The sequence below is a fragment of the Canis aureus genome, chromosome 17 (genome assembly GCF_053574225.1).
Source record: "Canis aureus isolate CA01 chromosome 17, VMU_Caureus_v.1.0, whole genome shotgun sequence".
NCBI classification, from domain to species: domain Eukaryota; kingdom Metazoa; phylum Chordata; class Mammalia; order Carnivora; family Canidae; genus Canis; species Canis aureus.
Genome location: NC_135627.1, coordinates 18,834,313 through 18,859,003, shown reverse-complemented (window position 1 = coordinate 18,859,003; position 24,691 = coordinate 18,834,313). Strand labels below are relative to the sequence as shown.

The window sequence follows — 24,691 nt, the reverse complement described above, 5'->3', positions numbered from 1 at the left end:
GAAGTCATTTTGGCCTGAGCTCCATTTATATGAATGAGAATTTCTTCTCCTTTTCTACCACTAGCCCCACCATCTAGCCTCAGCAAGATCTTTAGCTCATATATACATCAGTGGTTGCATGCAAATAGATAAGTAATGCTTAATTTTTTGGCCGGGTAGTTCAGAATCTCAGCTTCAGCCTGGCTTGGAGGAGCTCTAATGGATGGGCCTGGTTTCCTTTAGAGAAATAGTATGGGTTGTCTTTTTAGGTGAGTTGGTGAAAGAGCAATAGAATAATTTGGGGGTTCTTCTAAAACTGAGGAGGATGAGATTGCAATTCAGTTTTTTTTTTCACACTCAAGTAGCAGGCTATTATATCTGTATGTATCTACATCTATCTATTGATATAAAATATGTAGGCCTTTTATCTACTGAGCTGTTAACATGTTGCAGAGCATTGACTCTTAATTCATGGCTGTAAATTTGAGAAAGCATTCTGTTTATCATACCTTTTTTGCATTATAGACATAGATTATATACATTCATATTAGAAAGACTTATTATTGGTTATAGAAGTAAAGGTTTAAAAAAAAGAAGTAAAGGTTTAAGTGTGTCATTTTTTGTAACTGTTGATCAATCATGGCTGGAAATATAACAGTATATTACCTGTTGGAGGATTGATGATGCCATTTATATATATGAAAGACAGTATTACTGTTTTACCTGTGAATATTGTGTTGACCCTATTTGTCTCAATTTGTAGATAGCCAAGTGCTACTTATTTTTTATTGAGTCCAGGACCAGAAAAATTCATAATAACCAAAACAATATTGTACTGAAAATTTTTATTTTATTTTATTTTATTTGAAAATTTTTATTTTAATGCATGATATCTATATATAATTTTATAAGACAATGCCTATACTCCATAAAAGTGGATAAATCTATAAATTCCAACAATACATTAGTATGAGAAATATCTGTAAAAATGTCCAATAATCACAATATTATTTCAAAATGTTTATTGAACCAGATTTTGAATGTCCTCAGTGATATACTTATCTTAGATCTATACTTAAAACTATCTTAGGGTGCCTGGGTGGCTCAGTTGGTTAAGTGTCTGACTCTTGACTTCTGCTTAAGTTGTGATTTCAAAGTGGTCAGACTGAGCCCTGAATCAGGCTCCATGCTCCATGGGGATCCTGCTTGAGATCCTCTCTCTCCCTCTCATTCTCTCTCTCTCTATCTCTCAAATAAATAAATCTTAAAAAAAATCTCATTAATTTTAAGCCATGAAAGTACCTTCTTAGTTTTCTTACAAAATATTTATATGCAAATAAGGAGAAAAGGGAGGAGGCTACTGCTTTATTGAAGATCTTTTTCTCCAGGCACTGTGCTAGTGTGTACAACACGCTGGGAAACAAGAGGTGGTTCCTTATCCCATTGGAGCTTGAAGTCTCAGGAGAAAAAAGGAAATTAAATAGAGTCAACTAAATGCACAAAAGCAAAGATTCAGGTAGGCACCAGGATGCAGGGCAATATCAGGGACTGTTTGGCAACCCTCCTGATTGGGATTGGTAGAAGTTAGAAGGAAGTGGACATTAAAACTATTAAACAAGTTTTAGCACAACAACTTTCAGTGAGTTGAAATGACCCTGTAATGATTTCTTATCATAATAGGATCCCAAATGGCAATGTGATTGTTTATGCAGTCACTATTTAGTTAGAGTCAAGAAAACAACCAAAATTGGTAGCCCAGATGATTACAGATTGTAGAAAGTACAGACTTTCTTGAATGCAGCTATTTTCCCTGGCAGAATGGGATGTCTCCCTTCTTGAGAGCAGGTCATCATCTTTTCCTTTTGCTTCTTCTCCACCTTTTGTCCTTCTACCTCATAGAGGGCTCTTTTCTGGCTCTTTTGAAGAGCTTTTTCTCTGTTCCAATTCATATTGATAACCTTTGTCTTTGACCAATGCTCTTTACCCAGAGGCGATTGAGTATGCCCAAGGGGACACTTAGCAATGCCTGGAGACACAATGGGGAGGGGTAACTACTGGCATCCAGGGAGTAGAGTTCAAGAATGCTGAAGTAGAGGGAGGATATAGACAGCTCTCCCTCAGAAAAACAACAACAAAAAAACAAAAACAAAACAAAAAACCCCAAAACCAAAAAAAAAAAAAAAAAAAAAAAACAACCCCCAGAACCCTCCACAACCAAAAAAATTTTCTGTCTGGCCTAAGGGTAAGAAAGCCTCTAAATTTAATAAACTAAACTCTTTCCTTAGATGGTCTCATTGAAACTCTTGGTATTTATTACTATTTTGTGTTTCAAACTTCCAAACTGATAGCGTCAATCTGGATCTCTTTCTGAGACTCCTTGCAAACCTGCTCCTCCATGTGCATTCCCCTTTTCCATTACCCCATACCACGTAGGCATCCAGTGTCATCCAGGCTGAAGTCTAAGGGTTATCTTTAATTCTTATTTCTTCCTTACCTGCCAGATCCCATCGAAAGCATCCAAGTTATCTTAACTTTCAATGTATGTCTAATCCAACCACTTCTCATCACTTTTACCCAAATCCCAACCCTCATTTGCAATACAGAAATACTGACTCTCAAAATAGCAATTAGGTGAACATGTGAGAACGAATCCAATCACATTACTCTTCTACTTCCTTTCTTCATTGTGAAAATCTCTCCTAAGTGTGACCTAGGAGGCACTGTGTGAATCTACCTTATCTCCTATCTCTCCCCTTTGTTCACATACAGGGCTTCTTTCCTTTTCTTTTTATCTTTGCTTTTCAGTAGTTTGACAGTAATGTGCTTAGGCATGATTTTCTTTCTTTTTTATTTATTTTATTATCATTATTATTTTTTTAAATTTTATTATTTTTTATATGTATATAAAAAACACCCAGTGTTCATCCTGTCATGTGCCCCCCTCAGTGCCTGTCACCCAGTCACCCCATCCCCCCCACCCACCTCCCTTTCTACTACCCCTTGTTTTCCCAGTTAGGAGTCTCTCATGTTCTGTCACCCTCACTGATATTTCCCACTCATTTTCTCTCCCTTCCCCTTTAATCCCTTTTACTAATTTTATATTCCGTGTATGAGTGAAACCATATAATGATTGTCCTTCTCTGATTGACTTGCTTCACTCAGCATAATACCCTCCAGTTCCATCCACGTCTAGCAAATGGTGGGTATTTGTCATTTCTAATGACTGAGTAATATTCCATTGTATACATAGACCACATCTTTTTTTTTTTTTAAGATTTTTTGTTTATTTATTCATGAGGGACAGACAGAGAGAGAGAGAGAGAGGCAGAGGGAGAAGCAGGCTCCATGCAGGGAGCCTGACGTGGGACTCGCCCGGGTCTCCAGGATCAGGCCCTGGGCTGAAGGTGGCACTAAACCGCTGAGCCACCCAGGCTGCCCAAGACCACATCTTCTTTATCCATTCATCTTCCAATGGACACCGAGGCTCCTTCCACAGTTTGGCTATTGTGGACATTGTTGCTATAAACATTGGGGTGCAGATGTCTTGGCTTTTCACTGCATCTGTATCTTGGGGTAAATCCCCAGCAGTGCAATTGCTGGGTCGTAGGGTAGCTCTATTTTTAACTCTTTGAGGAGCCTCCACGCAGTTTTCCAGAGTGGCTGCACCAGTTCACATTCCCACCAACAGTGCAAGAGGGTTCCCCCTTCTCCACATCCTCTCCGACATTTGTTGTTTCCTGTCTTGTTAATTTTCACCATTCTCACTGGTGTGAGGTGGTATCTCATGGTGGTTTTGATTTGTATTTCCCTGATGGCCAGTGATGTGGAGCATTTTCTCATGTGCTTGTTGGCCATGCGTATGTCTTCTTTGGTGAAGTTTCTGTTCATGTCTTTTGCCCATTTTATGATTGGATTGTTTGTTTCTTGGGTGTTGAGTTTAGTAAGTTCTTTATAGATCTTGGATACTAGCCCTTTATCTGATATGTCCTTTGCAAATACCTTCTCCCATTCTGTAGGTTGTCTTAGTTTTACTGACTGTTTCTTTTGCTGTGCAGAAGCTTTTTATCTTGATTAAGTCCCAACAGTTCATTTTTGCTTTTGTCTCCCTTGCCTTCCTTCATAGATGTATCTTGCAAGAAGTTGCTCTGGCCATGTTCAAAAAGGGTGTTGCCTGTGTTCTCCTCTAGGATTTTGATGGATTCTTGTCTCACATTTAGATCTTTCATCCATTTTGAGTTTATCTTTGTGTATGGTGTAAGAGAATGGTCTAGCAGAACATAAAGACTCCTAACTCTGGGAAACGAACTAGGGGTGGTGGAAGGGGAGGAGGGCGGGGGATGGGGGTGAGTGGGTGACGGGCACTGAGGGGGATACTTGACGGGATGAGCACTGGGTGTTATTCTGTATGTTGGTAAATTGAACACCAATAAAAAATTAATTTATTAAAAAAAAAAGAGAATGGTCTAGTGTCATTCTTCTGCACATGGCTGTCCAGTTTTCCCAGCGCCATTTATTGAAGGGACTGTCCTTTTTCCAGTGGATAGTCTTTCCTGCTTTGTCAAATATTAGTTGACCGTAGAGTTGAGGGCCCATTTCTGGGTTCTGTATTCTGTTCCATTGATCTATGTGTCTGTTTTTGTGCCAGTACCACACTGTCTTGATGACCACAGCTTTGTAGTACAACCTGAAATCTGGCATTGTGATGCCCCCAGATATGGTTTTCTTTTCAATATTTTCCTGGCTATTTGGGGGTCTTTCATGATTCCACACAAATCTTAAGATGATTTTTTCCAACTCTCTGAAGAAAGTCCATAGTACTTTGATAGGGATTGCATTGAACGTGTCAGTTGGCCTGGGTAGATTTGACACTTTCACAATATTAATTCTTCCAATCCATGAAGATGGAATATTTTTCCATCTCTTTGTGTCTTCCTCAATTTTTTTCAGAAGCATTCTCTAGTTTTTAGGATATAGATCCTTTACCTCTTTGGTTAGGTTTATTCCTAGGTATCTTATGCTTTTGGGTACAAATGTAAATGGGATTGACTCCTTAATTTCTCTTTCTTCAGTCTAATTGTTGGTGTATAGTAATGCCTTTGATTTCTGGGCATTGATTTTATTTTGCTTAATGATAATTAAGCAAATAATTTTGCAAATTATTAAGCAAATAATTTTGATGAGCTTTTAAAATCCATTAATTTTTGGTTCTTACCAGATTTGGCAAATTTACATTGACTATTTCATGGAGTATTTTATCTACCCTGTATTTTCTCTTTTTGCCTTCTGGGACTCCAATCTTATATTAGATTTTCTGAAATTCTCTCACAGCTCCCTAAGGCACTGTTTATGTCTGTCTGTCTGTCTTTTCAATTTTTCTCTCTTCTTTAGATTGGATACTTTCTAGTGGTCTCTCTTGAAGTTCTCTGACTCTTTCCTCTGTTATTTCTATTTAGCTATTGCACCCATCCAGTAAAATTTTTATTCCACATGTTGTATTTTTTAGTTACCGAATTTCCATTTTATTTTTCTTTGTAATTTTTTTTCTTTCCTAAGATTTGTTACTCTACAATTTTCTGAGCACATGTTCCTTTTACTTCATTGAACAGAATTATAATAGCTCTTTAGAGCCCTTCCCTGTTTATTTTAACATCTGGATCATCTCGTGTTGTTCTGAGTTATTGTCTTATCTCTTGAAAATGGGTCACATTATACAGATTCTTCATATGTCCGGTTATTTTAAAATATTCCCTGGATACTGTGAATGTTATGTTACTGGTATCTCTGGATTCTATTATATTCCTCCAAAGAATGTTAATATGTTTGTCTTCAGAGAAAATTACTTTAGCTGGACTCATACTATCAACTGTGTCTTTTGGGAAGCTACAGCAGTTGTAACTAAGTCCTTTTTCCTTAACTTGCCAATAGTGAGATGACTTAGAATCTGCCCTGGCCATGTGAGATGTAGTTTACGGCTTAGCTAGAAATTTGGGCAGAGTGTACAAATAGCAATTGGGGTTCCCTCTCTCTGGCCCTCCCTTGCCTGGCATTCCTCCTTCACTTTCCAGCAACTATGATTGCCTAGATTTCAATCATCTAGTGCTTTGGTCCTAAAAAGACAGTGAGGGTTTTTTTTTTTTTTCCTTTAATTAGAATTTAGTCACTTTCTAGATGGGCTTCCCTCAGACTAAAAGCCACAGAGATGGGAGACAAACTCTGGCTTTTCCCTTCTTCTAAATATTGACTCCCTTCCAGAATCTTTCTTATTTTGTTCACTCTAGAGCTTTCAGGTCATTGACTGTTGCATTTTGTCCAGTGTTAATGGTTGTGCTCTGTTGGTGGCACTGCCATACTGCAAGTAGGACCCTTCTTACTGTTTCTTGAATATATGGGGTTATTTACCACTTCAAAGTAGTAATCTGGAACAGGTACTAAGTGGGTGCTATTCGACTCTCCATTTGGTATCAAGTCCTTTTGAAGTTCTGGAACAAAACATAAAATAGAGTGGTATGGTTTAGCCTGCTATAATCCCGGGCACTATTATTACTGTTGTAGTAGGCTAGACCTCTTTATATGGCAGGTGACAGAAGAAGCTGTGGTAGATCCAGGTTTCACTCTGAGCTGGGAAATGACTGTGGCATCTGTCAGCCCTACATCCTTGCGTCATTAAATTCAGTTCAACAGAGAGAGAAACCTTTGTTTTCCTAGAGGCCTCAGCAAATAATCTTTTCTGCATTTCTTTCTTGTGACTTGCTGTCTGTTTCTCAATCAATCACTGTGCCAACAGGATAGGATGTGATGTTTTAACCAGTTTAGACTCATCATTACATATGTGTATCTATCTCATTTGAATAGCATGTATGTGAGTGAGGGACAGGTGAAACTGACAAGGAAATTCCAGGAGGGGGATCAGAGGCTGGCCAGTTCCCAGCAGACCCAATATCATTGGAATGATTCTTGCTGGATTCATGGACTTAGGTATTTTTTATTCTACCTAGGTGAAGGAATACATTTGACTCAGACAAAACCCTTTCACTATGTAACATTTTGCAAACTCCTACCACTTTCAGAATTTATGGTAAGAGGACAATCTCAGAAAAGATAGGAGGAGCAAGTTTACTAGTATAACCTTCCTACTCTTAATTCCAAGGTTCTGTTTTTGTCTGGTGAGCATTTGGTATCTTATGACATGTAATATCTATCCTGGTGATCCTGAAATATATCTTATCTCACTGTCTTGGTACCAACGGCTCTTTTCTACGGCAGCCATCAATAAAGCTGGTTTGTGCTACAAGTATACGAATCCTGTAAGTTGACTAGGGGAGAGTAAATGTTTGAGGCAAAAAGAGAATGTACCTTATCAACTAGCAATTCTATTTTAAAAGTCTTCTTTATTATAAAATAAAGCACAGAAGTAGAAAACCCTTGGATTTAAGCATATTTGATTAATTGCAACTCATTACAATCATCATTATTGAAGCTCAGATTGTCCCATGTTAAGCCAAAAGAAATCTTTTGAAATTGGCCTCTGTGTTAGACTGAATTGTGTCCCCCGCTCACTATCCCCCACTGCTCCAATTCATATTGGAGCCCTAGCACCCAATATGGCTCTATTTAGAGATGGGACCTTTAAGGGGAAAAGGAAGGAAGGTTAGATGAGGTCATGAGGATGGGTCCTACTCCAGTATGACATGGCGCTAAGGAAAGGCTATGAAAGGACACAGAGAGAAGCTGGCTATATGCAAGACAAAGAGAGAATTCTCAAGAGATACCTAGCTTGCCAGCACCGTGATCTTGAATTTCCAGTCTCCAGAACTGTAAGGAAGCAAATTTCTCTTGTTAACTGACCAGTCTGGTATTTTATGACAGCTCTAGCAGATGAACATAGCTGCTGAATCCTTTTGATGAGTCCCTACTAGGTATTTGATAGCCTCTGGTAGACAAGATGTTTAGCTAGTTTATCATCTTATATATTTCCTGCTACAGACCTAGAATGAGGCATTTCTTTAAGAAACACTCATTTCTTCTTGAGAGAAGTGATTGCAAGACAGTAATCCGGGCATAAGGGATGCTCTTTGCCACTTAGTTGGCCATTGTTTCTAGGCCTTTTCAGTGAAGCTAGGAAACACGTATTTTCAAATACATTTTAAATATGTATTTTTTAAAAGATGTATTTATTTATTCATAAGAGACATAGAGAGAGGCAGAGAGGCAGAGGAAGAAGCAGGCTCCTCACAGGGAGCCAGATATGAGGCTCCGTCTCAGATCCCGGGATCACCCCCTGAGCCAAAGGCAGACCTCAACCGCTGAGCCACCCAGGCATTCCTTAAATATGTATTTTTAAAGTGAAGCTATGAAATATTTGTTTCATAAAATATGAAAATTTTCATAATTTTTATATTGACACTTCAAATTCAAGATTACAGAACTTTACTTCTTTGTGTCTCTATCTCCTTTCTTCCATACTAATACAGTCCTGATTTTCAAAGGTGCAGGATAGAATTAGAGAATAGAATTTGAATATCCTATAATTTATTTTACCCCATATTATAACCCTAACAGTTGTAGTATAACATAAAATATAGTTTAGTATTTTTTCCTGTTTTCTTCTTCCATTGCTGATGTTACTATCAATATTTGTTGTTACTGGCTTTTAAATCCTTTGATTTTTTTGATTTTTCAAAATTTCTTATTTTTTATCTTTTCCTTCCCTAAGGCATTACCTTTGTGTGACTGGCTCCCGCGTTCCTTCTGGTCTAGTCTTCATTTCAGAATTTTTTCTTTCATCTTCAGTTCTCTCCTTAGTATGGTCCCATCTCCTAGCTGAGGTTTTTGGATTCTGATTTTTGTTATGCTTTCTTTATCTTTTTGGGGTTTTTTTGGTTCGTATATTTCTAGTATGCTTTCCTTGTCTGTGGGAACATCAGACAATTACCCCACTGCTTCATTCTTTTACCTGCTATCCAGACTGATACCATGAAGATCTGTTGTTGTTGCTAGTTTTTCTACCTCATTTATATTTTGAAATTGTGGGAATACTGTGTCATCTAGTTTTGTTTTGTTTCGTGGATTTATTTTCTGGTTGTTCCATCCAGTTCACATGGGAATTTGGAGAGAGTGAAAACCATGCTTTCACGGCTGCCATCTTTCCAGAAAGTCTCCCCATGCTCCTATTTTAACACATTTAAAAAAAAACAAACAAACAAACAAACAACCATACATAAGGAGGAAGTCTGGCTGTAACAGTTTCTCCTGTTGGAGAACAGAAGAGAAGACCTATTCACCAATACTGCTGCTCTGGATGAGAGAACAGGAAAAGCCTCCAAATTCTGATTGAAGGTCCCTTCAACAAGGAGACTGCTGTTTTATTTTTAGTTTCATTTGTTTAGAGTAATTTAATTTTTGCAGAGCTTGATTTTGCTGTTCAGGAACATGACTACTGCCTCTGAGTCTGGGTCATGTCCTCTTGCTGTCTCATAGCACCCTTAGTCACACCATGTTCTTTGAAGCCAGGCTGTGCAATATTTTAAAAATAAGTCTTGTTACCTACATGTTGTCTTTTTGGGCTCCATCTGGCTTTTGTTTTCTTAGGATGCTTGTTGTGTTTACGATGGGGGAACTGTAGCCTCTGTCATATTGGGTATGCTATCAACAAGCAGCTTATTATGTCCTTTGTGCTCCTACTGAGAGCAAGATATAAGATACTGTCCTTTCCCTAAGATACGTTTTGTTCGTCTCATCTGTCTCTCGGACTGTTATGGGAAGCCAGGGACCCAGTATCTTGTGGACTCTTTTCCACCGCTATTACCCCAACTCTGAATAGTGATGAATATGTCACACTGAATAAACATAACTAGATCTTTGAATTATAGTCCTGATTTGGTTTGGAGTTTAGTGTTACACTGTCATCAACTTCCAAGATTCTAAATGAAAGTCTGGATTAATCAGTGCAGATCCTCATTAACTTGAGGGATGTATTTGCTCCTGAGTGGTCTACATTGCAGTTCATGCTTACTCAAGAGCTGTGAGGCATGATGGGTTCTTTCCCACATTATGTTTAAGATAGCAGTCAAGGTAACTTGTAGTACCTTCCTAGTACTTCTCGCCATTTGAAATTGGGTGAAAACCCAAATGGCAGCTCTGTCACTTGATATTTAAGCCTATTTTATTTTATTTATTTATTTATTTAATTTATTTTTTTTTCCTATTTTATTTTTGAGTAAAACTCCTTGGATGGTTCCTAACCTAGAATTTAGTTTTTTTTTTTTTTTTTTGTAACTGAACAAATAGATGACTTCTTTCAAGAAGAGAAATCCAAACAAGACTCAGAAATGACCAGTGATGTCTATAGACAAACTACTTATAGATTTAAGACTATAGCTTTCTTCTTAGTAGAGTGATGGTGAAGAAGAGAGTTTGAGAATGACTGCCAGTTTTTAAACACCAGCTCCAACATTTTGTAGTGCATAGGTATGTGACATCAGGTACTTTTCATTCTGTCTCCATTTACTCATATGTGAAATGTGGTAGGAATGGTCCCTACATCCTAGATTTAATGTGAGGATTAAATGAGATAATATAAGTACTCAGTAGATCCTCAACTATTAATTTGATAGATAAAAATGGAGTGTCTGTGATTTTTTTCAGGTACTGTACTAGTCAACTGGAATATAAAAATGAGCAAAAATTGGGGTGCCTGGGTGGCTCAGTTTAGCATCTGGATCTTGGTTTTTGCTTGGGTCATGATCTCAGGGTCTTGAGAACTGAGCCCCACGTTGGGCTCCGTACTTGGCAGGATGTCTGCTTGTCTTCCTTTTCCTCTGCACTGCCCCCCCCACCACCACTGCTTGTGCGTTCTCTGTCTCTGAAATAGATAAATCTTAAAAAAAAATGAGGAAAAATTCCTTCACTTGGAGCTTTACAGTTAGATGAGGGAACTAATTAATTAGCAGTCACATGAAGGGATATAACATGGCGACCACGATAAATGCAATGGAGAGGAATGAGGCTCTTCTGGAATGTGCAATAGTGACGGGTGCTGTCTCTGAGGTTAAAGAAAGTTCCCTCTGGAAGACCAACTTCAGTTGTAAAGAAAAACAGATGGGAATGAATCAGGACAAGGTGTGTTTGCCACCTGTGTGGGTGAGCTCCTGAGGATGAGAGCATCCCATTCATTGAGCCAAGCATCGAGAGTGGCCCTGGGACAAGAGGGCTCTTAGTGACTATGAGAAACTGAAGTGGCTGGTGTGTGGAGGGAAGGGCACACTGGGCAGTGTTACCTGAGAGGAGGCTGGATCCTGGGGGTTAAGAGGGGGTTGGTCACAGCTTGGGGAACTTTACAGGCTCTGTTTAGGAATGTAGTCTAGTAAGCCATGTTGGGTGTTTGAATTCTGCAGACACATTGCAAAGATCTATTATTCTTGTTATTGGTTGTTTATTTTTTTAAAGATGTATTTTGTTTTATTATTTTTTAAAGATTTTATTTGTTTATTCATGGGAGACACAGAGAGGGGCAGAGACATAGGCAGAGGGAGAAGCAGGCTCCCTGCAGGGAGCCTGATGCGGTACTTGATTGCAGGACCCCTGTTTATTTTTTTAGAGAAAGGGTGGAAGGGCAGATGGAGAGGAGAAAAGAGAATATCAAGCAGACTCCCTGCTGAGTACAGAACCCAGCGAGGGGCTTGATCTCAGGACCCTGTGATCCTGACCTGAGCTGGAATCAAGAGGCAGCCACTTAACGAATTGAGCCACCCAGGTGTCTGTTGTTGTTATTGTTATTATTATTATTTTTATTCCTTAGCAGTCCTTTGCATACTAAATATGTTTATATACTTTAATGTTTACTTATTGATCCTTCAATCTCCAATTTAATTCCTCTAAGAATTATTGTTCTTCTCCGAATACTTAATTCCTCCATTCTTCCATTTAGGAATAAAGCTGAGAAGATAGCTTTGTTTCCTTTCAATCAGTTTTACTATTTGAAGTGGAATTTGCTTTTGTAGAACTTTAAGCAAGACGAATGAAAAATGATTGCCAAAATGTTACCTACTGTGACACACACAAATATTTTATGCCTCCTCACCTTTGTGAAATGCTCAAATGCTGTCATTTGTAACTTGTCTAACTTAAACAAGCTAAAGCCAAAATCATTAGAAATTTTTGTGTCCTGCGTTGGCAGGAAGCTCAGACTGATTTCACATGGTTTGATCTTACCCAGAACCAACTTTTGGAAATGTGAGGCCTGAGGTAAACTCTGAGTGACAAAGGGGGACTTTGACAGTGTTTGTATATGTGCATGTGTGTGCACACATGATATTTTGTATTTGCTGATCTTCTCTTCATCAGTGAAGAGTATGGGTACTGTGAAGGTCCCCAGAACCTATAAGGCCACAACTCCTTTTCCTACTCTAAAATGAGGAAATAGTGTATTCTATTAGGACGTGTAAATAAAATTGCCCTGAGCTTTACATGAAACCTGGGTAGCCTTGGGATGCCCCGGGGCTCATACCATGATGCCCCATCAATCTTATTCTTTTTTTTTTTATGTTTTTTATGTTTTTATTTTTATTTATTTATTTTTTATTTATACATTTATTTTTTATTGGTGTTTAATTTGCCAACATATAGAATAACACCCAGTGCTCATCCCATCAAGTGCCCCCCTCAGTGCCCATCACCCAGTCACCCCCCCCCCCCGCCCACCTCCCCTTCCACCACCCCTAGTTCGTTTCCCAGAGTTAGGAGTCTCTTATGTTCTGTCTCCCTTTCTGATATTCTCCACTCATTTTTCTCCTTTCCCCTTATTTCCCTTTCACTATTTTTTATATTCCCCAAATGAATGAGACCATATAATGTTTGTCCTTCTCTGATTGACTTATTTCACTCAGCATAATACCCTCCAGTTCCATCCACATCGAAGCAAATGGTGGAAACAGTCCTCTCTCCCACAGAGTTACAAAATCTGGATTACAATTCAATGTCAGAAAGCCAATTCAGAAGCACTATTATACAGCTACTGGTGGCTCTAGAAAAAAGCATAAAGGACTCAAGAGACTTCATGACGGCAGAATTTAGATCCAATCAGGCAGAAATTAAAAATCAGTTGAATGAGATGCAATCCAAGCTAGAAGTCCTAATGACGAGGGTTAATGAGGTGGAAGAACGAGTGAGTGACATAGAAGACAAGTTGATGGCAAAGAGGGAAACTGAGGAAAAAAGGGACAAACAATTAAAAGACCATGAAGGTAGATTAAGGGAAATAAACGACAGCCTGAGGAAGAAAAACCTACGTTTAATTGGGGTTCCCAAGGGCGCTGAAAGGGCCAGAGGGCCAGAATATGTATTTGAACAAATCATAGCTGAAAACTTTCCTAATCTGGGAAGGGAAACAGGCATTCAGATCCAGGAAATAGAGAGATCCCCCCCTAAAATCAATAAAAACTGCTCAACACCTCGACATTTAATAGCGAAGCTTGCAAATTCCAAAGATAAAGAGAAGATCCTTAAAGCAGCAAGAGACAAGAAATCTCTAACTTTTATGAGGAGAAATATTAGATTAACAGCAGACCTCTCCACAGAGACCTGGCAGGCCAGAAAGGGCTGGCAGGATATATTCAGGGTCCTAAATGAGAAGAACATGCAACCAAGAATACTTTATCCAGCAAGACTCTCATTCAGAATAGAAGGAGAGATAAAAAGCTTCCAAGATAGGCAGGAACTGAAAGAATATGACCACCAAACCAGCTCTGCAAGAAATTTTAAGGGGGACTCTTAAAATTCCTCTTTAAGAGGAAGTCCAATGGAACAATCCATCAATCTTATTCTTGATAAGCACCTTCCGTGCTGCATCCCTTTACCTCTCTGTTTTCTAGTACATCTGCTATATATAAATGTGCCTGACTGGTTGTTATGTGATTTGCCTATTATCATTGTACTGGTAAACTTGGGTGGGTTTAACTTTTTTATATTTGTATATTGTTCTGGTGTAAAATGAGATTTTAGCTCATCTAGGATGAGAGTTGTTAATCATATTAGCATTTTTTCTAATCACAGCTCTTAACATATGTGTGTTAACTTCACATTTCACGTAATAAGCATCTTCCCAGATGTTTTCTGAATACAGTTGTAAAACTAAAAAGTACTTTTAGTGGTAGGCATTGTCTCTAGCAAGCTAGGTAATTAGTAGAATTTTGGACAGAGGGTTTGGCCTATGAAAGATTGTTACTGCAATCAATAATCACTTATTCCACAAGCGCAAGAGCATAATGGTGAGCTGAGAAATCAGGTGAAGGTTTTTCATCTTTATTTGATGTATAAAATTTGATTTAATTTCCTCAGGAAAAGTAATTGTTTTATTCCATATACTTCTGTATGACATATTTAGATCAAATACTTTTGACTGAATTAACAAAATCAGCAAAAATAAATTTCCTGGGCACCTGGGTGGCTCAGTCAGTTAAGTGCTGCCTTCAGCTCAGGTCATAATCCAAGAGTCCTGGTATTGAGTCCTGAGTTGGGCTCCCTGCTCATCAGGGAGTCTACTTCTCCTTCTCCCTAGACTCCTCCCTCTGTTCATGTTTTCTTCTCTCTCTCTCATTCACTCTCTCTCAGAAAAAAACAAACAAAAACCTGTTTATTTTTTAAAATCTTTTATTTATTTATTCATGAGAGTTACAGAGAGAGAGAGAGAGAGAGAGAGAGGCAGAGACACAGGTAGAGGGAGAAGCAGGCTCCCTGCAAGGAGCCTGATCTCGATCTTGAGACTTCAGGATCATGCCCTGGGCTGAAGGCAGGCACTAAACTGCTGAGCCATCCAGGGATCCCCCAAAGACCTGTTTAAATAAGATAAAAGTTTCCTGATTTATCTCTGTACTTATGTAATAGTTAATTTGTTTTCTATTATATGGTCTATTTGTTAGGTAATAGTCATTAGTTAATTGAATGGATAATATTTGATCAAATGTTAATGAAATATTTGAGCAAAGAGTTAATGGTTTAGAATATTTTGTTTCATGGTTGGGTTAAGGGACAATACACATACAAATATATTTTCATATTTTTTTTAATAGCAACTGTTCTGGTAAATCAGTTTCTCACATAGAACATGAACCCCTTCTATGCAGGACTGATCATTAATTCCTGACATGTAACATGTGACATTCATTAAATGAACAGGTAATCATTTCGAAAAATACCATATATCTGTTCCAGGATCTGATCTTCAGGTTTGTGTATCCAAAAAACCTACATGTTGCAGCAGGAGGATGGAGGAGAGATACCAGATTGCAGCTCGTCAAGATATGCAGCAAGTGCTTCAAACATCCAGTTCAACATTAAAGTTTTTGATATCGCGAAATGCTGCAGCTTTTCAAGGTAAATGTATTTTGATTTCTGAAAGTAAGGAGAAGCCTTGTTATGCAGTTTTCCTATTATTATTATACTGAGTCACTTGTCTGGCTTAACTTGTCTTTGCATTCTGGTATAAAATGAAGTTTTAGCTTCTTTTACCCCTCAGAACTTGTTTCCAAAGTCATCCTGAGCATACATGTTGAATTGGATTGGGCAACCCTTCTGTTAGTGAAATGGAAATATATACCTTTCTAGAGTCCTCCAAGATCCCCCAGTATTCTGACTTATGGTTTTACTATAACATGGATGGACATAATTATTAGATTTTAGTAAAGTATTCTGTAACATAAAATCTCATGGCTTTTAACTGGGTAATTATAGATTTGTTTTTAAAAATACTATTTGAAGAAATATTTGTCTAATTTTTCCTCCTACTACCTCATGTGGTTTTCATAAGAACACCAGTGTGATATATCAAAGTGCAGACAAGTCTGATAAACAATAAAATAGGAAATATTAATTGGATATTTAAGGATCAGCTAAGACCAGAACTCAACCTCAATTCAAATAGTATGTTCAGAAATAAAATTAATGGGTTATAAAATTACAAGGCACATTGGAAAATAGATGATCTTTTTCTTATTTTAGTCATCATCTCTATAAAATTCCTTATTACTACAGTAAAATAGCTCAATTTATTTTTCTTTTAAAAAGGATTAGTTTTTCTGCATATGATTAGGATAAAAATATCTAGATTATACTACTTTTCAAACAAATTTATGCTTTTGTTCAAAGCAAAATATAACTTCAGGTAGTTTTCCTTTTTCTCAAGTATATTAATGTCAATCTATTTAAATAACTTGTGCTTTGTTTACATGAATAACTAAATCACAAAGCTGATTAATTTTTAAAACTATGCTCATTAAATAAAATAAACACAATAAATCAGGATAAAATTTAAGTTGAGATAAAATGTAGGTCCATGATGAATTGGTGATTTTTTTAAGGAGGAAACTGACTTATCAGACTTTAAGATGTTATTATTTTAGTGATTTTTTTTAAGATGTGTTAGAAACAACCTTTCTGTTATGGGATGTATTCATGTGAAATTGTTGGAAGAAAACATATTGATATGCCTTTTATTTTTATTTATTTATTTATTTATTTATTTATTTATTTATTTATTTATTTATTTATTTTTGATATGCCTTTTAGACGAAAATTTGTCATTTGAACTGGTTGAACCAGAACTAGAAGACTTTAACCAAACAGACAGAGTGATATGATGATTTTTTCTCATAAAAATGCACAACATGCACAATATGGATAATGCATTGTAGAGATAAAGGGACAATAAACAAGTTTGACCAGAACAGGCATGAGGAATGTGATGGAGATTCATATGCCTGAAAAGGTGAATTGAACTCACTTGGAAAGAACCTTAAAGTATTAACTTAAGTTTGAGAGTCATTAAAGATTTTTGAACCGGAAAGCTTCATTACGATTTCCTAACTTGTAATGTCAAAACAAAATCCCTTCAAGTAAGAATATATGGCTGAAGAAGATCATGACCAAAGAGGCCGACTTTTTATGGATAAAAATTAACTATAGAAGTGAAAAGAAAGTGCCATCAGTTGCTAATATATTGGCACTCAATGAATGTTAGTCAGACATTTTCTTCTGCCTTCAAAGATACTGTAACCTTTCACACATTGTTGGATAAATTGATCAAGATAGAGAGATAGAGTACATTATGGAGTGCCTAGTTTGCTCACTTGCTCAGCATACAGCTCTGGATCTCAGGGTTGTGATTTCAACTTCCACATTGGGTGTGGAGCCTACTTTAAAAAAAACATAGATAGATAGATAGATAGATAGATAGATATAGAGATAGAGAGAGAGATCGAGAGAGAGACTGCATTAAGTTCAAAGGATTGGGAAAATACAAAACCTGCATTATTTAGACTTTTAAGATGGGTTCAGGCAGCTGAAATATTTTGGTGATATCACTAAAAGTTTGGTGACAACTAACTAGTAGAAATACATGGCTTTGTCTCTACCAGAGTGTCAGATAATTTTATGTACATTAAAAATCGTTCTCTTTAATACATTGTACTGTATTCAGTAGGTTGAGTTTTGCTGTTTACTTAAATATTAATCATAGAAAATGAAATTATAGGAACTTTCTTAAATATGACTTGTTATAAATTTTCTCCCTTTTCTTTTTAAAGATTTTATTTATTTATTCATGAGAAACACAGAGAGACAGAGACTTAGGCAGAGGGAGAAAAAGGCTTCCTATGGGGAGCCTGATGTGGGATCTGATCCTGGGACTCCGGGATCACGCCCTGAGCTGAAGGCAGACATTCAACTGCTGAGCCACCCAGGTGTCCCTTGTTTTCTCCTTTTATGAAATGTCATTTTATTTAAGAATCAAGAAAGCAAGACAAAGTTAGAAGAAATTTGCCTAAAGGCTAACTTTATTGGAATACATTCTTTTATAAGAATACCTGCTTTTAATTTAATAAATAGAGTAGTTTTAGGCTATGTCCAGAAAAACAAACTTAAATACATATACACATTTTGTCTAAATACATATGCTAAAAGCAATTTGAGAAATCACATTTACTGTACCGTAATTGAACAGGCAACTTTGTCAATAAGTAAAATGCCTACCATCTAGTTTCTGTGCCATAAGAATATCTGAAAAACAATTTAAAGTCTTTCTTTTTCTGAGAAGAAAGAATCCAACACGTTTTATTGGGAAACTGCTGGAGAGAAATTTAATGGGGAAATCAATTCGCTTTTCAAATGATGTTAGCAGATTTGCTACATTTTGATATGTAGCAAATTTGATTTTTAAATATTTAATTTATGTCTTCTACTCCAACAGTATTAACCTGTTTTTTAACTGGTATTCTGGGTTATAAAAGACTTTAGACTGAGTAGTAGTCTAGATGTACTTTGGTTCCTTCTCTCATGGCTTTTGTAGAATCTCCTGGAAGCATGTTTTTGAAGCAGCACTTTGTTTTCTAGCAGCACTAGATGTACTTTGGTTCCTTCTCTCATGGCTTTTGTAGAATCTCCTGGAAGCATGTTTTTGAAGCAGCATGTTTTGAAGTGTGGCTAATGGGAATGATCACTTGGGTCTGTGGATTTAGGGAGCACCCACATTATTGTGAGATGAAGGAATTTTTAAAGTGGGGGGAGGAAACAGACAACTGGTGCTAGAAGACATAAGGTTATCCTATTTACAATCCCCATTCAGCTTTAGAATTCAGCCCTGGAAGGTAGAGTTGGAATCAGCTTACTGGGACAACTCTTCTATTTTTCTTTTATGGAATTTATTTGTGTTTGTTTCATTCTGATTTCCTTAAAATAAACAAACAAAAAAACAAATATCTATTTTGGAAGGGTCCATAATGATGACCTGGGGCTTCTATATCCTAAGTGTAGTCATTCAGACAAGATGAAGTCTTTTATAAGATAAAAGGAACAAGCTGATATCTCTGTGTCTGTTGCTGTTCGTAAATACATGGTGCTGTTTGCAAAGAGGAATGTTAGCTTTGTCACAGTGCACACAATAATTGTTCTTTATTTTCAGGGGCTTAATAATGCTCATGAATAAAGCAGAACAGCTTGAGTGAGATAATGCAAAAGACTTTACTTCCCTTCAGCTCTTCTACTGTGAGTGTGGGGTTGTTGGCTTTAAAAATATTTTGGAAATATTCTTCATAATGTTTTATTTACTTATACACTAAAGTATGGTGTGACTCATGAAGAAATAGAGGAAGTTGACAGAGAATATGTCATCTACCGTAAAAAAGCAACTCTTATGCAGCTTTCAAATTTGTCAGTTTTTAATCTCCATTCAAATAAGATGATGCAATTTAGTTCTTTAAATTTAAAACTAAACAAAATTTTCAGCATCACTTTCAGAAATTAATAGGAAAGAAAAAAAATAAAAAATAAAAGGAAGGAATATTTGGAAAAACGATACTGGAAACTTGTGTTTTGTTGAAAGGTTTGGGAGGTAAGGTTAGAAAGCTACATCTTTCCTTTGAGATGTACCTTTCCCTATTTCTCATATCTTCCAGTAGCTCATGTATTTCTAAAGTATACAATAGATACTAAGTCTTTATTCTGGAGATTTCCAGTTTTATATGAGGCAGTTAAAAAGTGTACATTATTACAGAAGACTGAGTGATAAATGATAGAACAGGAAGATTTAGCATTTTATTTACGATTTAATTCTCTTGGCTGATTAAATTTTCATATCTTGGTTGTAAGTACTTGAAAGATTGGCAAGCTTGTCCTTGTGGGTTGAAATGTAAGATTTAGGGATTTAATAAAAAAATACATCCTATTTTTAATGAAATATAGGAATAATTCCAAATTAAAAAGTAGGTAAATTAAGAATGAGAATGTAATTAATGGATTTTCCTCCTTACACTAACAGATGTTAGCTACTGTAGAGTGTGTGGCTAGTGTATAACTACTGGAAAACTAATGTAAAGTCAAAAGCATCTATATCTGTAGTCAAAGGCAGAAAGATATAGTGAATATTTGAATTTATTAACATATTGGAGAGTAAAGAGATTTATATAAATGTTATTAAGCATGAAGTATATTAATTTTATTTCATTCACTTCAGCTATACCTTACAAAGCTAGATAAATTTTAAAATTATTCCTATTTTACTATTTTCCTAGTATTAAGTGGGAGGGTAAAAGAATAATACTTTTTTTTTTTTTTTTTTAACACTGGGAATTACCTGATCAACAGTTCAAGTGTAAGAGAATGAGTAGCCTAAGGCTGGCAGGGTTGAGGAGGCTTGTTTTTCTCTATCTCTAGCACCTAGTAAATATAATTAATTGAACCACATAAATGAATGAATGAGTGAATGAATGAATGAACAGTACTCCACAGGAGGATGGTTCTGAAGTAAAATGACAGACTCTCTTCCTCTCACCTTTCTTTCATGTATTCCTCTCAATGGTTTACTATAGCTGTGGAGCACCTACTAGGTGCCAGCGCTGTCAGGTACTTGGGTTGTAAGTGTCCAGACCTTCAATCTGTTTTATTTTTATTGATTCCTTCAGACTTCTAATATGGCAACATCTGGTTATTGCTTTTATGAGCTAGCAAGGGGCACATTATAGCGTCTCTATCAATGGGATTCAGAACGTGATTGCACAATTTTTCCCCTTCAGTTATAGGCAGCGCGTGGTTTAGCGTGTTATCTTATACAGCAGCCATCAATGCAGTTGGTCTTTATCCAAATGTCCTTTATCTCTGAAATGTTAAAAAATTGTTTCTTTTGAATCTGTGTCAGCAGGCTACTGTTAATTCTGAAAATGGGTAATTTTCCTATATTCTAGATAAAAGTTGCAAGAACTTAAATTACTTTTCAGCTGGAAATAAAGCTTGCTTGGCATGCAGCATTATCGATAGTGGAAATTATATTAAGTATAGACCTAAGATCAGGTTTACTTTGCAAAATTTAGCTCTTAAACTTTAAGAAGTAAACTTTTAGTTGTTTTGATTCTGACAGTAGGTTCTGATAATATCAGCTATTTCCACGGTAATCTACGAAACTACCATCCTCACATCCTTCTCTCTGGCCTTTCCACCTCCCATGTCTGCGTGTGACACTCTCCTCTCCTCTTCAAGTAGTGGCATAATGTATCTGTTAATTCCTTATATTCATTATATGAGCATGGAAATATTAAATAATCATCACATGATTATTTTATTCACTCTGAGGGTGAATTTAAACTGAGGACATTTTTTTAAATGTCCTTTTTTATTTAAAAAATCTTTTTTTAAAAAAATATTTTACTTATTTTGAGAAAGCATGCACAAGAGCATGAGTGAGGAGAAAGGGCAGAGAGAGAGGGAGGAGCAGACCCCTCTCTGGGCAGGGAGACCCAGGACTCAATCCTAGGACCCTGGGATCATGACCTGAGCCAAAGGCAGACACTTGGCCCACTTAGCCACTCAGGTGCCCCTAAAAAGTCTTTTTTTTTTCAGTTTTATTGAGATATAATTGTTCTTCCTCTGCCTTATTGTTAAAGCCCCAATTTGGAGGGGATGATCACCCTCAGTGGTGAAGTGCCACCATAGGGATGGCATGAGCTGGAGTGGGAAGTGCATATGGTGGAGCAGCTCTGAGAGCTGCTGTGGGGAATGGGAGAGGAAATGAGCTGAAGTCCAGTTAGAGGGACGGACAGGGGAAATGTCTAATGAATAGTGAAGCCAGCTTGCATGATTGCATGATTGTACTGCTGCTTTCATTTTTAGCCCTATCTAGTTTTTGCCAAAGGAAAAGCCATGAGTGGTGGGGAACCATGGTTGAACGCAGGTCATAGGAGATCTGTTCATCCATCCAGCAGACATTCATGGGGTAACCACTACATACCAGTATTGTTTTAAGTGGTTGCTGTACCTCAGTGAATGGAACAAAAATCCCTATCCTCCAGGGTGCACTTCAGCCAGAGAAGGTAGAAGATAAACAAATATAATATGTTAGGATGAATGAAATGCTTTGGGAAAACGTAGCGTGGAACAGAGGGAGGGGGAGCAACAGCGCTGGAAGACTGCTGTTTTAAACTGGACCGTTAGGGAAAAGTTGACATTAGAACAAAGGTTTGATGAAAGTGAAGGAGTGGGATACGTGGATGTCTGGGAGAAAAGCTTCCCTGCAAGAGAGAGTAACCCCAAGGTAGGACACTGCCTCAAATGTCAGAGGAATAGCAACAAGGCCAGTAAGGCTGGAGCATGGTGAGGGGTGGAGAGCGGTTGAAAGGCTGTTATAGGGGGGCAAGGGTAGACCTAGGAAGACAGTTAAGAGGTTATTAAATAGTCCAGAAGAGGCATTGTGGTGACATAGACCTAGTGCTGGCAGTGGTAAAAAACAGTCAGATTCTGGATATATTATGATCATCATGGGACCCCGCGCTTGGTGGGAAAGGAAGTGAGGCCAAGAGGGGGTTGGTTGTAACTGTGCCTAAGGTATGTCTGTGGGGTAAGTGCTTGGTGTGCCATGGAGGGGAGTTCAAGATACTGAGGCAGTAGGATACTTTCCATGGACACTTTGGAATCTCATAGTCGGCTGGGAGAGTTGGAGTAAGAGAAACTCACCTGTTTCAAAAGTTCTCAGTGAAAGAGGGACTTTGAAGGGCCTGGCAGTGGTATTCATTGATTATCTGATGGAGACTAATCTTTTTTTTTTTTTCATTTATAAAACCATTTTATGGAGGTATGATGGACACAAAAAGCTGTACATATTTAATGTACATAACTTGATAAGTTTAGAGATAATTATGTATCTGTGAAGCCATCACCACTATTTATGCCACAAACATAATTGGAGCAGGCTGATCTGTGACACAGGGTTAAAATACTAATGGTCTGGAAGAGCCAGGGGATTTCTAGCTGCTCCCTATGATCTGGCTCTGTGAAGTGGTAGAAATGATGTGTCTATCATACTCTATGTGTAAATATGAAAACAACATTGATTTTGATAGAAGAACTGATGATTCTACACAGTGGAACATATTATTAATAATTTAAAAGTAAAAAAATAATTTAAAAGTAAAGGGCATTATAAAGAAATGACACACAAATAAAATTGAGTTGCTTGAAATTTGTTGGTTTTTTTTTGTTTTGTTTTTGATTTTTAAATATTTTATTTATTAATTCATGAGAGACACACAGAGAGAGAGAGAGGCAGAGACACAGGCAGAGGGAGGAGAAGCAGACTCCATGCAGGAGCCCGATGCGAGACTCAATCCTGGAACTTCAGGATCATGTTCTGAGCCAAAGGCGGGCACTCAACCACTGAGACAGCCAGAATTGCCATGTTGCTTGAAATTTGTAAGCAAACTTTGAGCTTTGATGGGAGAAAGCATGTAATAAGACTATGTTGAATAAAGCTGCACAAGTGTAATTATGGTCAAAATCATGAGTTCATATATGAGAAATTTTAAGCTTATTTTAATTATGAAAGATATAACTTGGTTACATAAAATTGAAACTAAAATTCTTTATTAGTCAATAACGCATTTAGCAAAATAGGGTTCTGTGATGAATATAAGGCTCCTGAGACTCAATTTAGAAGTCTTAGTGGTAATTCTCATAACTTGAATAGCATCATTGCCATTTACCATTTCTGTATGAATCAAAAATGAACTAAGTTCTGTTTACCAAACAGTATCAATAGTTTTCAATCACTTCAATAATACCTTCTTATTATTACCATCTCTTAGTTAATTAGAAATACTTGCAGCTTATATAACTGGCATTATTGCCAAATTAAAAAAATTTAAATGATATAATAATTGCAAATTATGAAACAGTTTATTAGAAATATGAAAGCGTTTTTAATAGCTTTTTTTCTATAGCCTTGGGGAAGAGAAGATTAAGATGAAAATATTAAACCATCATCCATAATATTTAATTGGTAAAGTGGTAAAATGTAATAGAAAATAAGATATCTTTCTTTCCTTGGACAGATAGAAGACTTAAATTTTATAGCCATTTCTCAATGTAGCTGTTCATGATGGGAAATTATCCATGCATATCTCCATACTTTTAACATAAAATATATCTAGCAATAAATGGAATATATATGCTATAGCTTTTATGCAGAAGGCAAAGGGCTTGAAATGGCATCTCAAGATCCAGAGAGTCATAATAGTAAATAAAGGGTAATTGTTGGATTGCTATGCTATGTTCCTTTTATTCCAGGGTAATTCTGCCTGTGGGCCAACTTTTGTATAAACAAAGATAATTGAACTTTTGCACCTTAAAGGACATTGTGCTCTTGTACTGCTTGTTTGACTCCATCTCCTGTGGGTATAAAGTTGACTTGAATGTTAATTTAGGAAACATGTTCATTTTTTTTTTCTGTAAGTAGGAATCAGTTGAAGATATTACGTAGTAAAACAAACATTGGTTGTGGGAAAGTATTTGTTGTGCTTGGACAGGCAATATGCTTGAGTTTAAGAATAAGGGTTTTAAATTTGGAGAGTCTAGGTTTGAATCCTATCTTAAGATATGCTGGTGGGGGCCTCGATTTCTTTGCTGTACGTTGGGATAATAATAGTGCCTTCTTCTAGGCTGCAGTTAGTGAGGCTTGATTGAGGCAGTCCCTATAAAGTAACAAGCATGGAGGTTGGTACATAGTGAGCACTCAGTATATGTTAGCTCTCGCTTCTTCCCTCATTCATAGTGTATATCTTCCCCAATATTTGATAACCAGCAAAAAATTTCAGGGCAAAAATTATCTAATGGTGTTTCTGGATGAGTGTTATGGGGGATTGCATAAAGTTAGTTGTCACATTATCAGAAGTGCTGTTCTGGC

The 24,691-nt window shown here is 36.9% G+C and overlaps 1 protein-coding gene across 6 annotated transcripts in view; it reads left to right on the top strand.

Moving 5' to 3' along the window:
• The window catches only part of GPC5 (glypican 5), a 1,330,718-nt gene that overhangs the window by 27,769 nt on the left and 1,278,258 nt on the right, over nucleotides 1–24,691 (top strand). For all 6 annotated transcript variants that reach the window (XR_013355588.1, XR_013355589.1, XM_077855189.1 and 3 more), the window contains exon 2: nucleotides 15,187–15,348. Coding sequence is in view for 4 of the 6 variants with exons in the window: in XM_077855189.1 (XP_077711315.1) it covers nucleotides 15,187–15,348 (162 nt within the window). In the remaining 2 variants the exon portion in view is untranslated. The remainder of the gene's footprint in view (nucleotides 1–15,186; nucleotides 15,349–24,691) is intronic.